This window comes from Polyodon spathula, chromosome 4 (assembly GCF_017654505.1).
Source record: "Polyodon spathula isolate WHYD16114869_AA chromosome 4, ASM1765450v1, whole genome shotgun sequence".
Lineage (NCBI taxonomy): Eukaryota > Metazoa > Chordata > Actinopteri > Acipenseriformes > Polyodontidae > Polyodon > Polyodon spathula.
The window spans coordinates 18,186,511-18,207,311 of record NC_054537.1 but is presented as its reverse complement, the minus strand read 5'-3'; the positions used below and the strand labels follow the sequence as shown (position 1 = coordinate 18,207,311).

The following is a 20,801-nucleotide window of genomic DNA, read 5'->3' as shown; positions in this document are numbered from 1 at the left end:
ATTAAGAACCTCATACCAACAGTCAAGCTTGGTGGTGGTAGAGTCATGATTTGGGGATGCTTTGCTGCATCAGGACCTGGACGATTTGCCGTTATTGAAGGAACCACGAATTCTGCTCTGTATCAGAGAATTCTACAGGAGAATGTCAGGCCATCCGTCCATGAGCTGAAGCTGAAGTGCAGCTGGGTCATGCAGCAAGACAATGATCCGAAACAAACAAGCAAGTTTTGGAATGGCCTAATCAAACTCTAAACCTAAACCTCATTGAGATGTTGTGGCAGAACCTGAAACAAGCAGTTTATGCTCGTCACTGAGTTGAAGCAGTTCTGCATGAAGGAGTGGGCCAAAATTCCTCCACGGCACTGTGAGAGACTGATCAATAACTACAGGAAGCGTTTGGTTGCAGTTATTGCTGCTAAAGGTGGCGTAACCAGTCATTGAGTCTAAGGGGCGATTACTTTTTCACACGGGGGCATTGGGTGTTGCATAACTTTCTTTAATAAATAAATGAAATAAGTATCAAAATTTTGTGTTGTTTGTTCACCCAGGGTCCCTTTTTTTCAATATTGGATTTTGGTTGAAGATCTGATAACATTCAGTGTCAGAAATATGCAAAAATGCAGAAAATCAGACAGGAGGCAAATACTTTTTCACGGCACTGTATGTACAGTAGCACACTGGCACTTTACCATTGTGGTAAAGTGCCACTTTGGTACATTAACTCCTACTGTTGTAGCTGGTATCATGCTACCATTGCCTTTAAATACAAAACTATTGTCTGTTTAACCTGAAAACGACAAAGGTCAGGTCAGATGTTATGAGAAGCCTGAACATTTTCTGGTTGTTCTGAAAGAGTAAGATGTATGCCGGTGGCATATTGGTGACTTTTCAACATTGACTTTACTTTTCAGTAATATACAAATGTTTTCGGGTGCCATTTCCCTAATATTTTCATGTTTTGTACTTGTTTTCCAGAATGTGTTGTGTGACTCACTACACTAACCACACTCCCTTCAATTCAACTTGACAATGGTTACCACAGAATGTGTTGTGCTTCACAAAGGGAATGAACTGTGGATTTACATGACTTTCATGTCTTCAAGGCAAACACACCCGGAATCTAAAAATAAAAGGCCAACTACAATAAAGTAGCATAAAGAAAAGCTGTACCATAACTCACTAAATCAACTGTAATAATCACATTAAAACACTACTATAATCTTAAATTTATATTGAAACAACAAATCCTTGCTTGAGCCTATACCTGTGGTTGTTGTCTGAAGAATGACTGAATTGGATAATGGGCTGAGACAACCACATGCATATAAATCTGGGTGATTTGCTAATAACAACAAATTATATTTAGGTAAGTTCAGAGTGACTCTAATACGCTTAAAAAGCAAGTATCCTTTTTTATTATTTATTTATTTATTTATTTTTTTACAGCCTGCTTCAAAAAACAGCTACAAGGAAAGAGGTGGCAGCACAAAGGAACATTTATTAAAAGCGACATTTAACTAAAATAATTAATGGGAGGTAAATGGGAACATTCCCCAGGCAAAGGAAAAGAGCAGTTAAGCCATGTCTGTGGAGTGTGCAGGTTACCTGGGTAATGGAAAAGTTCAGGTTAGCAAGTAATGGGAGATATTTGTATAGCATAGAGAAAATGGTAAAAGGAAATCGTAATCATATAGCAGAGTATTCATTTATAGTAGTATCGTCTTTTTATATTCCAAATAAAGACATGTAAACAGCACATTTCAATACGGCTTTGAACTGATTTAAAAAAAAAAAAATCAAAAGAAAAATATGAGGCACCAGGCATTATTACATTTTACCTGTTAGATGAATTAGAAAATGACTTTATTACAGTACAATTAGATTGGTAAATGTTTGGTTCTGTCTCAACAGTCCTGTTCAATAGAACACAAATTATAGTTCTTTTTTGTTCTATTTTTGTTCCCCACACAAGGTCATGTTCTTTTTTGATCTACGTTTTTCTTAGATTAATTAAATAATTTCATGCAAATGAAAGGCTGGCCATATGTTCTTCTGAATAGAACACTTAATTGAAAATCATGTTATCTTGACAGGGAACGCTGTAGATGCTGAACCCAGGTTTGTGCAACAGTTCATTATCATTTTCTGTGCAGAAAGATGATATGTGCAGCACAAGCACAGTCTCTAAGCCAGAGACCCACTGAGAAGGCAAAAACAAAACACAGAGCTGATGATGAATGGGGGTAACAGAATGTGTGCGGTACTTTGCCATCTGCAGTATGAACAGAAACTGTTTATCTGTATATGCATTTCCATGATTCCTTATGCAGTTTATGTTCTACTTGTTTTACAGCTCAGTAGTTTTAAGGGAGACACTGAGACAGTTCTGTACTTTTTGAGCTTCTGCTCATAGAAAACATTTCTAACAGATGCTATTTTTTTATAATTCCTTTTATGGCTGCATAGCCAAACCTGTGTTAGATTTCAAAACTCAAAGTAGCCCAGTACTGGAGGAATGTTATTAGCTTTTTCCATTCTAAGACCACAATGCCCTGGGTCTTCTCAACCCTAAAATATCTATTCAACCTTTGTACCTTTAATACCATTGTTGGGTGGGATACTACTTCATCTGTTTTAATTCAAATCAAAACATTAGAGAGCATCAGGTAGTATTCCAGTCAGGACAATCTTGTGTTAAATAGCCACCTTTATCATAATACAAAATCTCACAGATTTCCAAAAACACCGAACCTAACAATGGGTGAAGAAAAATAAGCAGAGTAATAAATATCCCTTGGAGTATGCCTGTGCCGCCTGCTAAAAAACAAACAATAAAATAATAAATCTATGTGATGTGTTCATCTCGGTGAACAAAAAATATTTGGCAAAGGAGCATCGTATACTCTCCACTCTCTTGGGGTGTGAGGTGGTGGTGAGGGTTGGGGTGTGAGGTGGTAGTGGTGGTGGCTGGGGTGTGAGGTGATGGTGGTGGTGGTTGGGGTGTGAGGTTGTGGTGGTTGGGGTGTGAGGTGGTGGTAGTGGTGGTGGTTGAGGTGTGAGGTGGTGGTGGTTGTTGGGGTGTGAGGTGGTGGTGGTGGTGGTTGGGGTGTGAGGTGGTGGTGGTTGGGGTGTGAGGTGGTGGTGGTGGTTGGGGTGTGAGGTGGTGGTGGTGGTGGTTGGTTGGTGTGTGGTGGTGGTGGTGGTGGGGGTGTGAGGTGGTGGTGGTTGGGGTGTGAGGTGGTGGTGTGGTTGAGGTGGTGGTGGTGGTTGGGGTGTGAGGTGGTGGTGGTGGTGGCTGGGGTGTGAGGTGGTGGTGGTGGTGGTTGGGGTGTGAGGTGGTGGTGGTTGGGGTGTGAGGTGGTGGTGGTGGGGTGTGGGGTGGTGGGTGGTGGTGGTTGGGTGTGAGGTGGTGGTGGTGGTGGTGGGTGTGGGTGGTGGTGTGGTGGTGGTTGGGGTGGTGAGGTGGTGGTGGTTGGAGGTGTGAGGTGGTGGTGGTTGGGGTGGAGGTGGTGGTGGTTGGTGTGTGAGGTGGTGGTGGTTGGTGGTGGTGGTGGGGGTGGTTGGTGGTGGTGGTGGTGGTTGGGGTGTGAGGTGGTGGTGGTGGTGGTGGTTGGGTGGTGGTGGTGGTGGTGGTGGTTGGGGTGTGGGTGGTGGTGGTGGTGGTGGTGGTTGGAGGTGGAGGTGGTGGTGGTTGGGGTGTGAGGTGGTGGTGGTGGTGGGTGGGTGTGAGGTGGTGGTGGTGGTGGTTGGGGTGTGAGGTGGTGGTGGTGGTGGTTGGGGTGGTGAGGTGGTGGTGTGTGGTGGATGGTGGTTGGTTGTGAGGTGTGGTGGTGGTGGTGGTTGGGTGTGAGGTGGTGGTGGTTGGGGGTGAGGTGGTGGTGGTTGGTGGTGAGGTGGTGGTGGTTGGGGGTGGTGGTGGTGGTTGGGTGTGAGGTGGTGGTGGTGGTGGTGGTGGTGGAGTGTGAGTGGTGGTGGTTGGGGAGGAGGTGGTGGTGGTGGTTGGGGTGTGAGGTGGTGGTGGTGGTGGTGGTGGTGTGGTGGTGGTGGTGGTGGTGGTGGTAGTGGTGGTGGTGGTGGTGGTGGTTGGAGTTTGAGGTGGTGGTGGTTGGGGTGTGAGGTGGTGGTGGTGGTTGGGGTGTGAGGTGGTGGTGGTTGTGGTTGGGGTGTGAGGTGGTGGTGGTGGTGGTGGTGGTGGTTGGGGTGTGAGGTGGTGGTGGTTGGAGTGTGAGATGGTGGTGAGGGTTGGGGTGTATTCTTCTCAGTTTGTTCCCTTTAAAGTTACATAAGAAGGATAGCCAACTCTATTCCTATCACATGTCCAAGAACTCCAACTTGGACACTGCTGTGCACATTGTTTATCTGTAAGGCCTAAAACAGGGAAGGTAAAGTTATATAAGATATAATGTAAATCGGTGTCACCACAAAAAAAATCAGAGGGAAGCTTCAAACTGATCCTGTTTTAGTGCTGACACACATCATTGTGAATATGAAGTTCAGTAGCTGGATAAGTGGATGGTCACCTGACAGCATCACCTGGTGCATTTGTTACCTATGGCTTATGTGTTGATTATTTTAGTTTTGTTAGACAAATATGTCACAACATTATTGAAAATTTAGGAATTAACCCTTGAGGAACCAAAAATTCAGTATTATCTGACAGAGGCAATAACTTGCCTTCATATGAAATCTGAGTTTATATTAGACAAAGAGATAATTAGAATGAGCTGCAAAGTCTCATTTTGGTTTTGGAATTGAACAATAAAAATGGCTCTTGATCATAAAAATGACATTGACCCCCCCTGTCCATGAACTGTGTGGTGTGTTAAGCCTTTAAATCTATTTTATATTCTATCATTTTAACAACAAGATGAATGACAATGGAGGCAGGCAGTTGATCCATCAGCACTATATGATGACTGGCTTGGGTTTCTTCATATAGGTACAGAAGTATCTTCACAGTGGGGGTTTACAAACAACCAGCTACAAGAGTAAGGTTAGGTTAATTTAAGTATGAAAGCTTATTTATCAGAAAAAGTGGAGGTCTCAGGGGAAGCTCTATGTTTTAATAAGTCTTTTAGTCTAGATTAACTGTACCACTCTGCATATGGGAAATAACTCATTATGTCATTACATTCCCTTGTCAATGACATAAAGAGCTTTAGGACATTACCATAGACCAAGATGCCTGAAATTATCCTGCACCTTGTCTCATGTTTAATGGTTAGAATATATAGTTATTATGCTTTTAACCTATCAGCTTGGTAAAGGCATAAGCGCCAAAAGAAAGGACACTTCAATAATATGGTGAATTCTCTGACCATCAATCTCTTGTATTTTTAGCATGTAGTTGATATTTTATGTTGTTTAAAAGCAGTCCAATGATAAAACCACATCAGAAAGTAACAATAAGTAAATACAGTGGAACCAGTTTGCAATTTAAAAAGCTAGTAAGGTAATCTTCTGAGCTTTTTCCATTCATTTAGTAAATGTGCTATTTATTCTTTTTTTATTGTTACAAAAATGTCACAAAGAGGAATGTTTTCTGAAAAACTTCAAGCTTGCATACTTGTAGCTATTAAACACCTCTGTCTCTCTCTACCAGTCAAGATTCCAACATGTAGTTCACTCTCTTGCCCACCATCCTCCTTGCACTGGTTATGACTTTCATTTTAAATATACCAACCCTGCAACTTGACCCTTTAATTAATGCGCCCACCACTCATGTTTGGACCATTATACTAATGAGTGTCAATCTCACCAAATTCATACAAGTATACAATCACTACAACATGTACACTGATGAAGACATTAGTCATAGTGTTTATCTTTTAGTCTCCCTTTATGTTCACAGGTCTTTGTGGGTTTAATTTTGTGGCATTAATTTTGCATATATTTTAAGGTTTTCAAGGATTATTTAAGGGAGTATTAAGTTGTGGGAGGGTGTTTTAAGAAATGATTTTTATTCTGTTAAATGTTGAGAAAAGCAACCCATTTTTACCAGCAAATTTTCATATTTCCATTTCCTCTTATTTTCATAACTTAAACATATTTCTTCAGACTGATCTAAAACCTTAATTTATATATTTAATTGAAAACGTTGCATAAACGCTATTTTTATGTCAGAAACTGTACAACTTCTGTACTGATATTTAAAAATAAAATTGAACTGAACACTTGAGTCTGTAGTCTTAGCTTTTACCAATCTTTAGGTTCAACTTTTGATTTATGATTGTGTTGTGATTTTGGGACGTTTCATTTTTGGAAATATTTTACATGTGGATGTAATCTGCGTTTAATTAAACTCATGTAATAATCGACTCAAAGTCAACACAAGCTCTGTAAAGCTGTGAAATAGCTCAGTTAATATCTCTCCAGTCATCATTCTTGTCAGGCTAATGAAACAGTTGTATTCTGGTGGCAGGTTTGTTTCACTAAAAGCCTCAACAAAATGTCGGATTATATTACAAAACAAAAAAGATAAAGAAATATTATCTATATGAACTCATAATGTTAAAGCAAGCTTAGTACAGAATGACCCTTTTGTGTAAAACTGTAATTAACATTGTTAATGTTTTTTTTTTAAATTAAATATATCAACACTTGTTTCATATTAATCATGTCACACAGACACCCTTACTGTTATATTACATAAATAACAAAGTGCACTTATTTACACACAGAAAGATCAATGATGCCTGTAGATGTTTGCTAATTAGTTATACGTGGCAATGCATATAAAATTGTAAGGATTGAGTCTGATAAAATCATCTCAACAATATTACTCAGATAAAACAGATTCTTGGATAACTGGGAACTGCACATACTAAATTGAAGCAGTTTCATCCATATTGATGGTCAAAGGGTAAAAATGTAATTATAAGCAGCTTCAATTCAAAAGCTATGGAAGGTGTTTGATCTTGCATTCTGTATATAATATAACTGCATTGTACAATGCAGGCATGTGAAACATTCATTATACTTATTTCTTATATTGCTCTTACACTAGCCTTTACGTTGATATACATGTTTTAACATTACATTTTAACTACATTTTTATTATGTAATAGGAATGGACAGGATATGGCTGGTGACCGTAGGAATATTAATTTCCTTTATGTGCCCACTAATCCAGATGTACTGTGGAAAATGCCAATCAAGCATGGGTAACATTGTGGCTCAAGTACTGACGAGGAACCAATACCAAGAGAACCCAAATTATATAAACTCCCGACCCCCGATGACAAATGACGCCTGTGCGCTTTCTGTATCCTGCCCCTCAGGAAGTAACAAAGTACCCTTGTCTCTTGTTGCCTTTGCTGCCGTACCCTGTCAAAGCACTGTCAACTCACACATGCCCCTCAAGCCCCAAACACTCCATTAACAATGTGATGTATAACAGCTAGAGGATACAAACTGGAAGGTCAGATTCTGAGAAACGGCTTCCCGACTGTCTGCTTCCCTGATGAACTTTTGCATCTTGACTTGATAAAAAGACAAACAAACAAACAAATAGACAGACATTAAACACAATTAAATGTAAAAATAAAATTAAAAACATGCTGGGCAGTTTTCTTCATCTACCATTCAGGGATCTTTTGTAGGAAAAGAACATTTTTGTCAAATTTTCAGTGATGTTTTTTTGGCAGAAAAGAATTGCAAAAAAGTGTAAACCATTATTTCAAGGGAAGCAGTTTTATCTTTGAAAGCAAAATTCTTCTATATTTGCACATTTAGATTTTATTTAGTATAGGGCATTTGTATATTTTTTTGCACCAGCCTGTGGGGCTCTGCAGAAGTGACCTAAAAGCTTGCTAAGATCCTTTGGGATGAAATGACACTAAACAGGGGCTGATGAGTCAAGGAGAGTGCCTGGATTAATTATCCCTGGGTTTGTTCAAACAGCTGATCAGCTGGCAGTTTTCACTTTCTTGCCTGGCAACAGAGAAAGGTCACCCCATGCATGTTGTTCAGAATGAGCAAATCTGCAGACCACATGGAGCTCTTCCCTGTAGTACACTGATTATAGTATTATAAATTATACATTATACATTATTATAAATAGAATAATGTATGGGTCAGAATATACCATCACACAATAATATATGTCTCCTGTTGGTTTTGATCAGCACCACTCTTGCACTACCAGCCCAAAACCAATGAGAGACATAAATTATTGTGTGATAATAATATATTCTGACCAATGTTATTTTGTATATTCTATGTACATTCTTAGCATTTGCATTATTATAAATAAAATCTTTAAACTTATATTCTGTGTCCGGGGGGGGGGGCACATTGCTCCCTCATTGTAACACAAACTGCAAGCAACTTAAAATTACACATATTAGCACATATCCACTCCTTTTATTGTGACCATTAAGAGACCATTCACACTTTATTAATTAGGGGTGGCGTGCATACTCCAAAATAGTGTGCACAGTGTATCTCAAACCATTCCAACTTTTAAAGACATTGATAAAAGCTTCTAATCAAAACATCTCTGCAAATTTATTACATTACTATTTCTAAATATAGCCCAGTCTCTTAAGGGTCCCAACTACACTACCACATTATAATGAGAAAACGCTACTCTGTACAAAGCAAACACTAAATGTATTCATGTTAAAACCTAATCTGAACACTAATTCATCATGAAGTGTGACAGAGAACTGCTTTGAAATACAATACAGTATCTTGAGCCTTATCTCTCCAGATTTACATGTTGATGTGATTAAAGTTTCAACTTATGTTCTATTAGATGACAGAGCTCCCTACAGTTGGTCTGCAGACGTAAACGTAGTCCAATCTGAGTGTAGACATCAGTAAATAATGGATCCTTTTCAAGCAGTCTGAAGGATGTAGTTAAATGTTGCAAAGCTTTGTTGTCTCATTTTTCTTCCTACAGCCCCATTTCTAATCTGTGTCACTTCCTCTGGCAAAGCCTTACTGTCAAGCCTCAAGATTGTTAGCAACAGCATGGCTAAAATAAATAACCAGTTGTCTTCTTTTTGAATCGTAGAAACAGTAGTAATACTCATAGACTTAGACAAACATTTTGACTTCTTAAAACATGCAGGAGAAGTTAACTTGATTGTTATTTTCTTTCTTGGTTGTTTCAAACTAGTTTCAAAATGTTTTATTCTTTTTAAGAAAAAAAGGGACAGACTTTGTGCTTTCTTCAAATAGGACCTTAAAAGCAAATGCGATAATGTTTTTCAGGTACAGCCTTGAACATGTGAGGTATTAAGATCTGCAGTGTGAGACAAGGGGAACAAAGTAAAGCATTTGGACTGTTCTAGTCACAAGAACATAAGAACATAAGAACCATAAGAAAGTTTACAAATGAGAGGAGTCCATTTGTCCCATCTTGCTCATTTGGTTGTTAGTAGCTTTTTGATCCCAGAATCTCGACAAGCAGCTTCTAGAAGGATCCCAGGGTGTCAGCTTCAACAACATTACTGGGGAGTTGGTTCCAGACTCCCACAATCCTCTGTGTAAACAAGTCCCTCCTATTTTCTGTTCTGAATGCCCCTTTATCTAATCTCCATTTGTGACCCCTAGTCCTTGTTTCTTTTTTCAGGTCGAAAAAGTCCCTTGGGTCGACATTGTCAATACCTTTTAGAATTTTGAATGCTTGAATCAGATTGTCGAATAGTCTTCTTTATTAAAGACTGAATAGATTCAGTTCTTTTTAGCCTTTCTGCATATGACACGCCAAACCTGGAATAATTCTGATCGCTCTTCTTTGCACTCTTTCTAGAGCAGCATGTAGCGAGGTGACCAGAACTGAACACAATATTCTAGACGAGGTTTTTGTAATGGACCATTGTAGTTTTGTTTGTATAAATACATTTAAAAACATTTACTGTACAGCTATGGCTAAAAGTTTTGCATCACCATAAAAAATCAACTAATTTTGCTTCATAAAGTCGAATTGACATCTCAAAATCTAACAGGAAATACTGGGATTGCTAATGGACCAAAACTGCATTTACCAACGATACACATAAATGATACTTTTAGGTATTGCCCTTCCTGAAATCCAGCCATACTAAAATGATGCTCGATTCAAATATGGGATTTAATGCATAGTGATCCACAAAGAACAGGTCAGGACCCTTTGCAGTATCACTTAATGAACTAAAACAAATAACACTTTCCAGATTGCTGACAGTTGGTCCACTTCCTCTATTTACAAATCCAATATTCAGAAAGACTGGTCTGTGGCTATTGATTTTGTTTTTTTATGGAGAAAGGGCAATGGAACTAAACAAGTAAATATTCTACTGTAATAATAGAAATTAAGACACTATCTAGCTAGTTAATGTACACTCAAAGCAGCTGGAATGTTTTGTCTAGCCAGTAGATGGCATTAGATATTTTTGTCTGACACAGCCAGTGCTTTCCTTTAACATGTTCATCCAGATCTATTATATATTTAACATACTGATTAAATAAATCTAACTCAGAGCTCAGCAAAAATTTAGCATTCTATATTTTAACTTATTTTAGATTAATTGACCTCAAATACATTATAATTGCAACTTGAAATGAAAAATCGGGGATTAATGGGATTACAAGCAAATAGCCCACTAGTTAACACACCTTCCAGTGAGTGCCTTCACAGGTGTGATGTTTAAGCACTTTCATCTCCTGTTATCCAATAAAATAGTACCATTTGAGGTGAAAAAGCAAAGCAGACCTTTCAGTCCTCCTTCATACATTTTGTAGCACACATTCTTATCTTTTACTGAACATTTCCTAGGATTTACAATACATTTTGTTTTTCAAAATGTCACTGGAAAGAGTTAGACAAGCTTAACATTTTAATACAACCCATTTATCTTTAACTATATAACATACCATTGTGTACTGGAAATACCAGGGATAGGGGACTGCAATTTATATGACCTTGGAGAAGAAAAATAATGCAAACAACAAGGCGGTTGCCGAGGGGCTGTTAAAAAAGTCTTACGTGTTTGTATTGATGTTTGTCACATGTTCCTATGGACTCCAAATTCTCTTAGATTTTTGTCTCTTGTAAGACGGTGGATTATTGAAAATAGCTATATGGGGATCTTGTATGATATTTGTATTATACGTTTTATTTTTGTGGTCACAGGGTGATAGGAAGGAACTAGGGGGATACGACTATTACTATTCTGTGTGGTGCTTTTGTACAAAGCATCCTTTCTGTTTATTGTAGATACACGTAGCTGAGCTTCTCTTATGGTTGTGTCTAGAAAACCAAAGTTTCTGAAAAATGCACACATTTCATTTGCTTTCATTAAAAAAATCCCTATCATCACTCCAATGCATCTCAGTCCTAACTAATGGGAGTACTGAATGGAGTCACGCCAAGCTTTAGGATGTGAAGAGTCATATCTCAGGTATGAATGAGAGCCTGTTTCTTTGTAGAAAATGGTGGTGGTGATGGCAGAATTAGAAGCAGTGATGGTGATGTCTAAAAATTATATTTGTAGAGATGTTCCATGTATACCCCAGATCTGGATAAAATGAATGACATCATTTAATTCTTCATTAGTGTTAACTGAGGTGTCAAATATGTCACCATTATATCTAAGATATAAGCGTATTGCCTCTGTACTCTTAAAAAACTTTATTTTCAATCCATCCATAGGGCAAAATTATCTTGTTTTTGCAAAAAAATGCTTAGAGTCTTTGACATATGTAGGTATAGATTGTACAATAGGTTTGAAAGCATCATCCGGAAACTTGAAAATTATTTCTGTGGAGCATTATATATATATATATATATATATATATAAACATATATATATATATATATATATATATATATATATATATATATCATATATATATAATTATAATTAAATGAATAAACATGTAGTAAATTTAATTTTAAATTTATAGTTTGTTTGTGTTTTAAGCACTGCGGGATCTACATTTTTCAATTCGTGACGCCCCCCCCCCCCCACTGAATAGGTGATCAATATGAAAGGTTGATCACTAGTTATGACTGGCGACGGTTGGTATTGTGTATAATCATATTAGCGTGAGTCTCAGAGCATTAGCGCTTAATTAAGTAAAAAATTTATTCAAATTTAAAATATTTATAAATGCTGTAAAGAAATTATATTTAGGCTCATGTGTAGGGCTGTGTTGTGCGTTTTTGGGTTTGCTACTGGAATGTGTAGCTGCTCTATAATAATTTATGTAAAACTAATACTACACACATACACCATATACATATACACTGCAGCTTTAATTCCTGAACACACTTACTACAATGCCCCAGTAACCAATGACATTCTCAAAAGGCTAATGAATATGCACATACATGCTGGTAAAAAGTCATCTTCTAAGCAGTGATATTAACAGCATATTCTTAAACTGTAAATCTCAATAACTGGTTGCTGGGAACATTTTTGTGTTGAAATAGAGGGGGTGGGGGAGGTCAATCACCTTTTTGGAAAATAGTGAATTAAATATTCTTCTCTTCCTGACAAAATATTACAGGCTTGAATTACAGTATTTTCTTAAACACTTCTCTTGAACCTAAGAACCCTAATCAAGTTTCTTTTTAGCTGGAGGAAAGGAATCTGGGGGAAAAAAAAAAAAACAGTCTATGCACATAACAGAGTTTATGAAATTTAATATTTATTTGGGTTGAGTTAACACATTGGAATCAACCTTAAAATCCACTTCCTCCTGGCAATGTTCTTTAGGCAATGACCCCCTGTGGCAAAGTGCCTGCCCCTGTGTGTATTTTCTGTTATATGTTGTGTGTTAATGTTGGTGTATAGTCATTGGTACATGGGATATAAACGGGGCTGTGTAACACAAGTGTTTAAAATGTATATTTATATTTAGGTACGAGGATTGCACAGCACTTCACGTGCAAGTAAAAAGTAATAATATGTGAGCACGGGGAATTGCACTTTATTAATTCATGTGCAGTTGTGCCGCGACTCCAATTGAATGATTGATTAGCAGTCGAGTCTCGGTACAGCTGCATAAAAGTAGCATGTTTTCACATACTCGGGGTTGTGTGTTCGGGAGTGGAGAACAGGGCAAATAGAGAGAAGCGTAATTATAAATATCAATTGTTTTGTGTAGCGTTTGTCCACCCTGTTTTGTCAGTGTCTATTCGTTTTGTTTGTCTATTTATTTTGGCCTCACATGCCGTGTGCTGTTTTTGTTACAAACCTGTTTGTTTCATTATTAAACTGCACATCAGTGCCTTCACCATTCCAAAACCTGTGTTCTGAGTCGGTTTCTTGTTTCTGGTCTGTCGTCACCCACTGCGGCCGTCTTTGTGACACCCCCCCACACCACACACACAAACACTCACACAAACACACACTCTTGACAACCATACTACAATCATTTTGCAATACAGCAGACATTCATGAATGAAACTGCATCCTTGATTAAGATGTTGAAGCTGAAATGATAGCTAATGCTATTATTAGTATTCTGTGTGTTGCTTTTGTACAAAGAGAATCCTACGGATGTCAGGACTGCCCAGTCTCCAACCACCTTCTGGCACCTGCTCAAGACACACCTCTTCAGACAACACCTGTAAAACTCAACTCTTCCCTTCTGGACAATATAGCACTCTGCCTTTAATGCACTTTAACTTGCATTTATCTGCTCCCTATTTTACTGCATTTAATCCTGCACTGAACCCAATCTGTAGTATTTTGTATTTCACTTTCACTCATATCTGACCCTGATATAAATATCAACACTGTTATCTGCTCTTGAACTGCCTCGATATCAAATCATACTGTGTTTTGTATTTGCTCTTATTAGGACTGAAGTCATTGTATTTTGTATCTTGCTCTTAATTGTATTGTAATTATTGATATGTATTTTTTGTATACAACTGTAAGTCACCCTTGGTAAGAATGTCTACTAATACATAATAATAATAATAATAATAATAATAATAATAATAATAATAATAATAATAATAATAATCCATAGTTCCAAACACCAGTCTGAAATATGTTTATCAATGTGCAAAACATTTAAAAAGACAAATCTAAACCACAAATATTTAGCACTTACGGTCTCCTTGGCAACGTAAAGGTTGAACATCCAGCTTCGCCTCAGAACCTGGTCGATTGGCATCTCCAACAACCAACTGGCTGACTGGCAAGTGGTCCTTGTAGGTCAAAAGTCCAGTGTCCTGTCTCCTAGATAAGCACAACCAAATGGTTAGTGTACCAATCTGAAACTGTTTAAAATAAGTTCAGAAATGGAAGTTTTATCAACAGCAAGTTGGAAAACTAATAATAATAGTAAATGTTTCTTTGTAAACAACAGCTATGACACTGCTGCCTATGTAAGGCTCCCTACAAATAGGAGAAGTTAAAGTTTAGGCAAAGAGCACCAGCTCCTTTAAATCCTCTTCCTTTGAGAGCTATCAAGGGTTGTCAGAACTGGAAGCTACCCTGTAGACTCTGCTCACTGATTCAAGGAAAATAGTGGTCGTGTTTTGTCCCATGATCTGATGGCTGCTATTAAAAGATCAGGGACGTGTGTGAAGCACAGGAATATTCTTGAATGTAGACTGCTTCCAGAAACAGCATCTTGAATTAAACAATATTATTCTCATGTTGGACAAATCACCCCAACATTTACTATTTATTCCCTTATTAAAATTGGAGACTATACAAAACGAATATCTGAAAAATATTAAATTTTTGGGGGGTATCAGCATAATTATTAAGAGATTCCCTTCAGAGCTCTGGCTTGGTGCTCAGTTTGATTCCATTCCTTCAGAGATAAAAGGCATGAGATGCTAGTGAATTATTCTTCCATGGTTTGGTTGTTTTGCACCCCGACCCTGTTGATGGAAACATTTATCAGAAAAAATGATTCATGGCAAATGGCAAATCCCAAATCCCATTCTCTTTTGCCACACCAGCATGTTTTTAGCCTATATTAGGTACCGGCACATTTGAATTAAAATGAGTTTATTTGTGCAAGTTGTTGATTCATACTGTTCTAAGTTCTCTGAGTGCATCCAAACTTTCAATAACATCTATTTCATAGTGAATAATATTTCAACCATCCAGCTGCAGGAGTTAATAGCAATTCTGTAATCTGTAAAAAAAGGAATTTAAGGTTAGCATTAATATAACCTCCTGAGGAAAAGGTGTATGTGTAGATGCTGCTGGAGGTGTGGGAGGTGTGAATATTCCTAAAGCATTTGGCGCCATACAAATCCTGAATGCACTTCATTTGTCCCCATTATTTTTTGCCCTGCAAACACGAAATGCATTTTCAGAAATCATTCCTGCAATGTAAAAGGGTTAGGTTAAAGATGTTTGTAGAAGGTTAAGTAATATTTGATTCTGCTTAATTACAAATACCAATATCTTGTCTTATCTTGCCTTCATTGTTCAATTAATTAGAATATTAGATTTTATTTGCAAATGCTTCTGGCAGTAAGTCTAAATATATACTGATTTGATAATCAGCATATATCTGCATAACTAATTAATTGACCTAAATTGCACCCAGTACTACACAAAGGTTTAAAATTGTACTGGGATTGTTGGGGAATTAAGTTCCAGCAGTCAGGAAATACTGTAGCTCCAAAAAGTATTATGCAAACAAGCCCAGTACTTATATACAGTTGTTGAGTCTCGCAGCATTTACTACAGATTTAGCTCCAGACTCTACCTTTACATCCGGTTGTCTCGCCCTGTTGATCCCGGCATCTGTGTTACTGTAGGGGTGTACATAAGATTTTACTGATTTAAATATTATTATTATTATTATTATTATTATTATTATTATTATTATTATTATTATTATTATTATTAATAAACACATATTGTGCATGTTTCAAATCTTATTTTATCTACTATACAAAAAGAAAATCTTGCTTCTTGTACACCAACAACTCTCTGTTTCGAGTAAAAATCGTCTACCATAATGTAACAAAAAGCGAAACCAGGTAGGATATTGTTTTGGAACTTATTACAAAATTGAAATGGTTCATGTCTTGTGAAGGTACAATTCACTGGATTGCTAAACCATTAAAAGTGCCTGTTTTCTGGTTTTTCCATTTTATTTGTTGCAAATCAATGTGCCGTGAGAGATAAAGAGGTATCTGCATACCTCTCTCCATGTGTGGGTCTGTATCACAATTTGGCAAAGTGCCCGCCCATGTGCTATTTATTTGTGTTTTATGTTGTATGTAGTGTATTAATGTTGGTGTGTAGACATTAGTACATGGGATATAATATGGGTTATGAGCATGAGTGTGTAAAATGTATATTTGTATTTAGGCACAGGGATTGCACAGCACTTCACATGCAGGTAAAATGTAATAATATGTGAGCACGGGGAATTGCACTTTTATTAATTCACATGCAGTTGTACCGATACTCCAATCAAATGACTGATTAGCAATCGAGTCTCAGTACAGCTGCATAAAAGCTACATGTTTTCACCCACTCGGGGTTGTGTGTTCGTGAGTGAAGAATGGGTGTGAAGAGGAGAGTTAAAGTAAGGAGAGAAATAACAATTGCTAAGGTGTGCTGGAGGGCCAGCACGGTACTTGTTTGTTTAACATTCGTCCACTTGTTGTGTCTGTTACTATGTTTTGTTTGTCTATTTATTGGCTGCAAGAGCTGTGTCCTGTTTTGGTGTCAGTGTTTCGTTACAACCTTTTTATTTTCTGTCTGTTTACCTATGCTGAGCATAACCAAGCACTCAGCTTCACCAAACTCTGCATCTCTCTGTCCTGTGTGTTACTCTTCCGGGTCTGATGTCATCCCACTTCAGCCATCTTTGTGACACACATATAAACTCCACGCAGTAAACATGAGCAGTACTTCTAACACACACACACACACACACACACACACACACACACACACACACACAAAAGAAGCATCAGAGACACAATATGGTGTAATATCACTTGATGGCCGACCTTCAGTATTCCTCCACGAGTCAGCGTGCGGATTCAAAGATAATAAGCTTTTCATATTCTGTGGACAATGTCATTAGAATTATACACTTGATTCTGCATTAGAACTTATAATACCATGTATCTCGTTATCTCACAGTGCACATTACCCTTTTCTTTTTTTATAATCTTGTGTTGTTTTTTTTATGTATCTGCTGTGGAAATCTCTGTTAGAATAGGTACTTAGATTTGCTTACTTTACAGTAAGTAATTTAATTGTGAATGTGCTCAAAGGCACTGGAGTGGTCACTTGTAGTAATTTAACCCATACTACCTGCAAACGGGCAGGTACCAAGCTATCTGCTATACCCAAATTACATATTGTTCTCTCTCTCTCTCTCTCTCTTTCTCTCTCTCTCTCTCTCTCTCTCTCTCTCTTTCTCATTCTTATAAAGCGTGTGGCTACTATATTTGCAGCCCAACAAAAAGGTATTGCAGTCACATCATAAGGCAGTATTGAACTGTGAAGTTGTATCGATTCTGCAGACAGCTTAAGCCCTGACAGGTTAAAACCTTCATTCCGGTACCTAGAGTGTAGAAAGTTTAGGATCTATAGGTGTGCAATTGTGATACAATTTAAAACAAACTGTAAAAAATAAATAAATAAACTAAAAAGCTGTTTTTCTTGTAAAATTATTTAAAACAATGACTCAGTCAATCAAATCACCATCCCACTTGACTCACCACTGTTTCTGGTCTGCATCACAGTTGCAGTAATATTTTGGGTCAGTGCAGTTCCGTTCAATTCCACAGGCACACTTCTGAATCCCTGGGCCAGATCCTCCCCAGTAAAAATGCTTCTCATTGCCTTTCCCTACCCACCATGTATATGGGGTACCATCTGGAAGAAAAAGAAAGGATTCTAAATTAACTAGTATCATAGGCAAGTTCCATAGCGATCCACCTCACAATCTAAACTGAATGGGACCTACAAACCAACATTTGATGACAATGCTGAAGGACCAAAGATTGTTCAGCCCATCACAAATCTCAATTAATGGACAGCAATATGAATAGTGGCCGTTAAGACATACTCGCAGTATTTATTTTAAATGTGACTAGCATTGTCTATGTGTAGGTATTCCGAGCACTAATAGTTTCTGTAATCGTTCTATTAATGCTATTTCCTTGTAGATGATTTGAGCAATTTCCGAGAATGTTTACAGTTTATTAATTTGAAAAGACTGTTCAATAAAAAAATTAAAATGTTATAAAACGTACAGCAGGACACTGAATGATAAAATATAAAAAAAAAAATTCTCACAAATTATTAACATGAAATTGAAAATAACAATGTACAGAACACATACAGTCTAGGATTTCAAATTTATTTCAGCAAAGCACATGAGCTTGTCTACAAGTGTTCAAGATATCACTGCATGTTCTTCTTTTCTAAATAGTTAACATTTATTTTATAAAACAGCATTATTGTCATGCAGAAGTGCACGTTTTGTCCACAAAAAGAACCCCCCCCCCCCCCCCCCCCCCCCCCACCCCCCCCCCCCAAGTAAAAAAAAAAAAAAAAACAAAAAAACAAAGAAACATTCAATAAAATTACAATTTAGATGCATGTGTGGTTATGTAGCAATTACATTTTAAATACAGTGTAGTTACAAAAGACGTTAGCTGACAACATTTTTCATTTTGTAGTTAAACATACTGTTGCACTGTAACTACACAATCATGTGTGTATTTACTGTGCTATTACATTGCAATACATTCTAGGTATGTATACTTCCTATAACGTGTTACCGCCATGACATACTACTATACAGAAACATGTGATAGATGTTAATTATAGTTTCCATACTTCTATAGGAAACTTACACCAATGGACATTGCATTAACAAATAGTGTCTGGGCCTTGATGTTGGTAATTAAAGAATGTGGACCACAGGATTTAAAAGTGTGGATCCAAGCTGAAGGGAGACAGAATGCACCAGGTCGAGTTCTAGTTGTTCAGAAGATATATATATATATATATATATATATATATCACACACACACACACACACACACACACACACACACACACACACACACAAATAACTGATCAATTAATCTTGTCTATCTGAGTGCAGTATCAAAAAACAGTGCACGAAACATGCATCTTGAAGAATAAATCTTGCAAAATTGTCAGAGGATACTTCTAATGATTTTGACAAAAGGGCAACTGGAATGTACACCCAATATTTCACAATATCTGAGATAGAAAAAAAAAAGTTTGCAACTTGCAAGTTTGCTTTTCGATGCATTCCTTTCACAGCAGTACTACAAGTTTATCGTATCATTTTAGTCGCAAGTAAGCTGAATTGTCTTTTTATTCAACGTATTACTTTCAAATAGTATTAGAAAAGTAACAGCTATAACACACTATTTACTCAGTTAACTAATATAAAAGAGCAATCAATCATTTCCATCTCTTAAATACAGTATTCCAGGTTGTAATGCAATGGGTAATTTACAGTAATATATATGCACTTGATGTATTTTCTTAAATCTTTTTCCTTTTAGGTATGACATTTTACTGGAGGAATCTTAATGGGCAGTATAGCGCAAAAGAAAATGTCAGATTATGTCACTAAAAGTGATTACTTTTAATTGTCTTTCAATACAATTTCATATCACCAGCAGACAGGTGTGATTAATTTCCATTTTGATCCTTAAAGGATTTTGTATTACTCCAAACCCTGCTTTTTAATTTAATTGTAATCGAGATGCCTTTAAAAAGTGCCTAAAACCCTTAGTGCTGAGTTAGCAACCTTGCAAACCTAATATATACATTTTATATTATGATTCCAAAACAGTCATTTTAAGTGGCATCCATTCACGGTTTCTCAGTTCGTGACTGGCACACAGTTCAACACCCAACCTGTTTTGCAGCACTCTATTCTGCTGAGGGAGAAATAATTACAGCCTTCCAAGTGTCAGTTTTATCATGATACAAAACTCAGAATGAGCAATTCAGATTGTGGGAGCTGTTTACTGACAATCAACACCTATGTAATTTATACAAGGTCAGACTTCCTCTTTAATGACACTGGCCCTAAAGTAATGGATTTAGCCCTTTACAATGATGTTGGAATAAAGATATAATTGGAATTGTCTTTACATTATCTGCAAACCTGAACACATCCTTGTTAAAGTTACAATAGGGTAACAGTTAATGTGGTGGGCCACTAATTATAATCTGTCCAAATGTTGCCTCTGCTTGAACAGTATTAGTATTACGATGCAGTGTGCTTGAAATGTATAATTGGAATATGCAATACACTGTATCTCTTTAGCATATGCACCTCACAATAAAGGCTGTTTGGTTGCTTCCAATATAGCTCTCTATTCTTTAAGGTACAGTAGTTATATCCCTGATTTTAGGTTCTAGGCTCTACAGGTGGTGATACATATATATATATATATATATATATATATATATATATATATATATATATATATATATATATATATATATATAACCATACAACAGATGTAGTGGGTTCAGTGGATATTGTACTATTTCCTTGGTTTAAAATCCCCAAATTTTGTTTAAGAACATTCTGTCTCCTATAACTCAAAGCAGAAAATGCATTTTATTAGTCTTGGATATACAACTTGAGTATTGTTTTGACTTGATCATATAAATAATAATATAAAGAGGTACAAGACACTACTATGGTAAATACACACTGATGAGAGCACCAGTAGAGAACCAGCAGACTACTTCGTCAGCAATATACCATTACAGAAAAGTTAGACCATCCAGTCCAGGGCACTCTGTTCCCTTTACACAGTGCCCTCACAGGTCTGGAGGGAGATTTATAACCAA

General features: G+C 37.2%; 1 protein-coding gene across 1 annotated transcript in view; it reads right to left on the bottom strand.

The window, feature by feature from the left end:
* The window catches only part of LOC121314251 (contactin-associated protein-like 2), a 489,620-nt gene that overhangs the window by 66,504 nt on the left and 402,315 nt on the right, over positions 1-20,801 (bottom strand). The window contains exons 14-15 of the mRNA XM_041247300.1: positions 17,663-17,819; positions 14,059-14,186 (exon numbers count right to left, since the gene is read on the bottom strand). Coding sequence (XP_041103234.1) covers positions 14,059-14,186; positions 17,663-17,819 — 285 coding nt within the window. The remainder of the gene's footprint in view (positions 1-14,058; positions 14,187-17,662; positions 17,820-20,801) is intronic.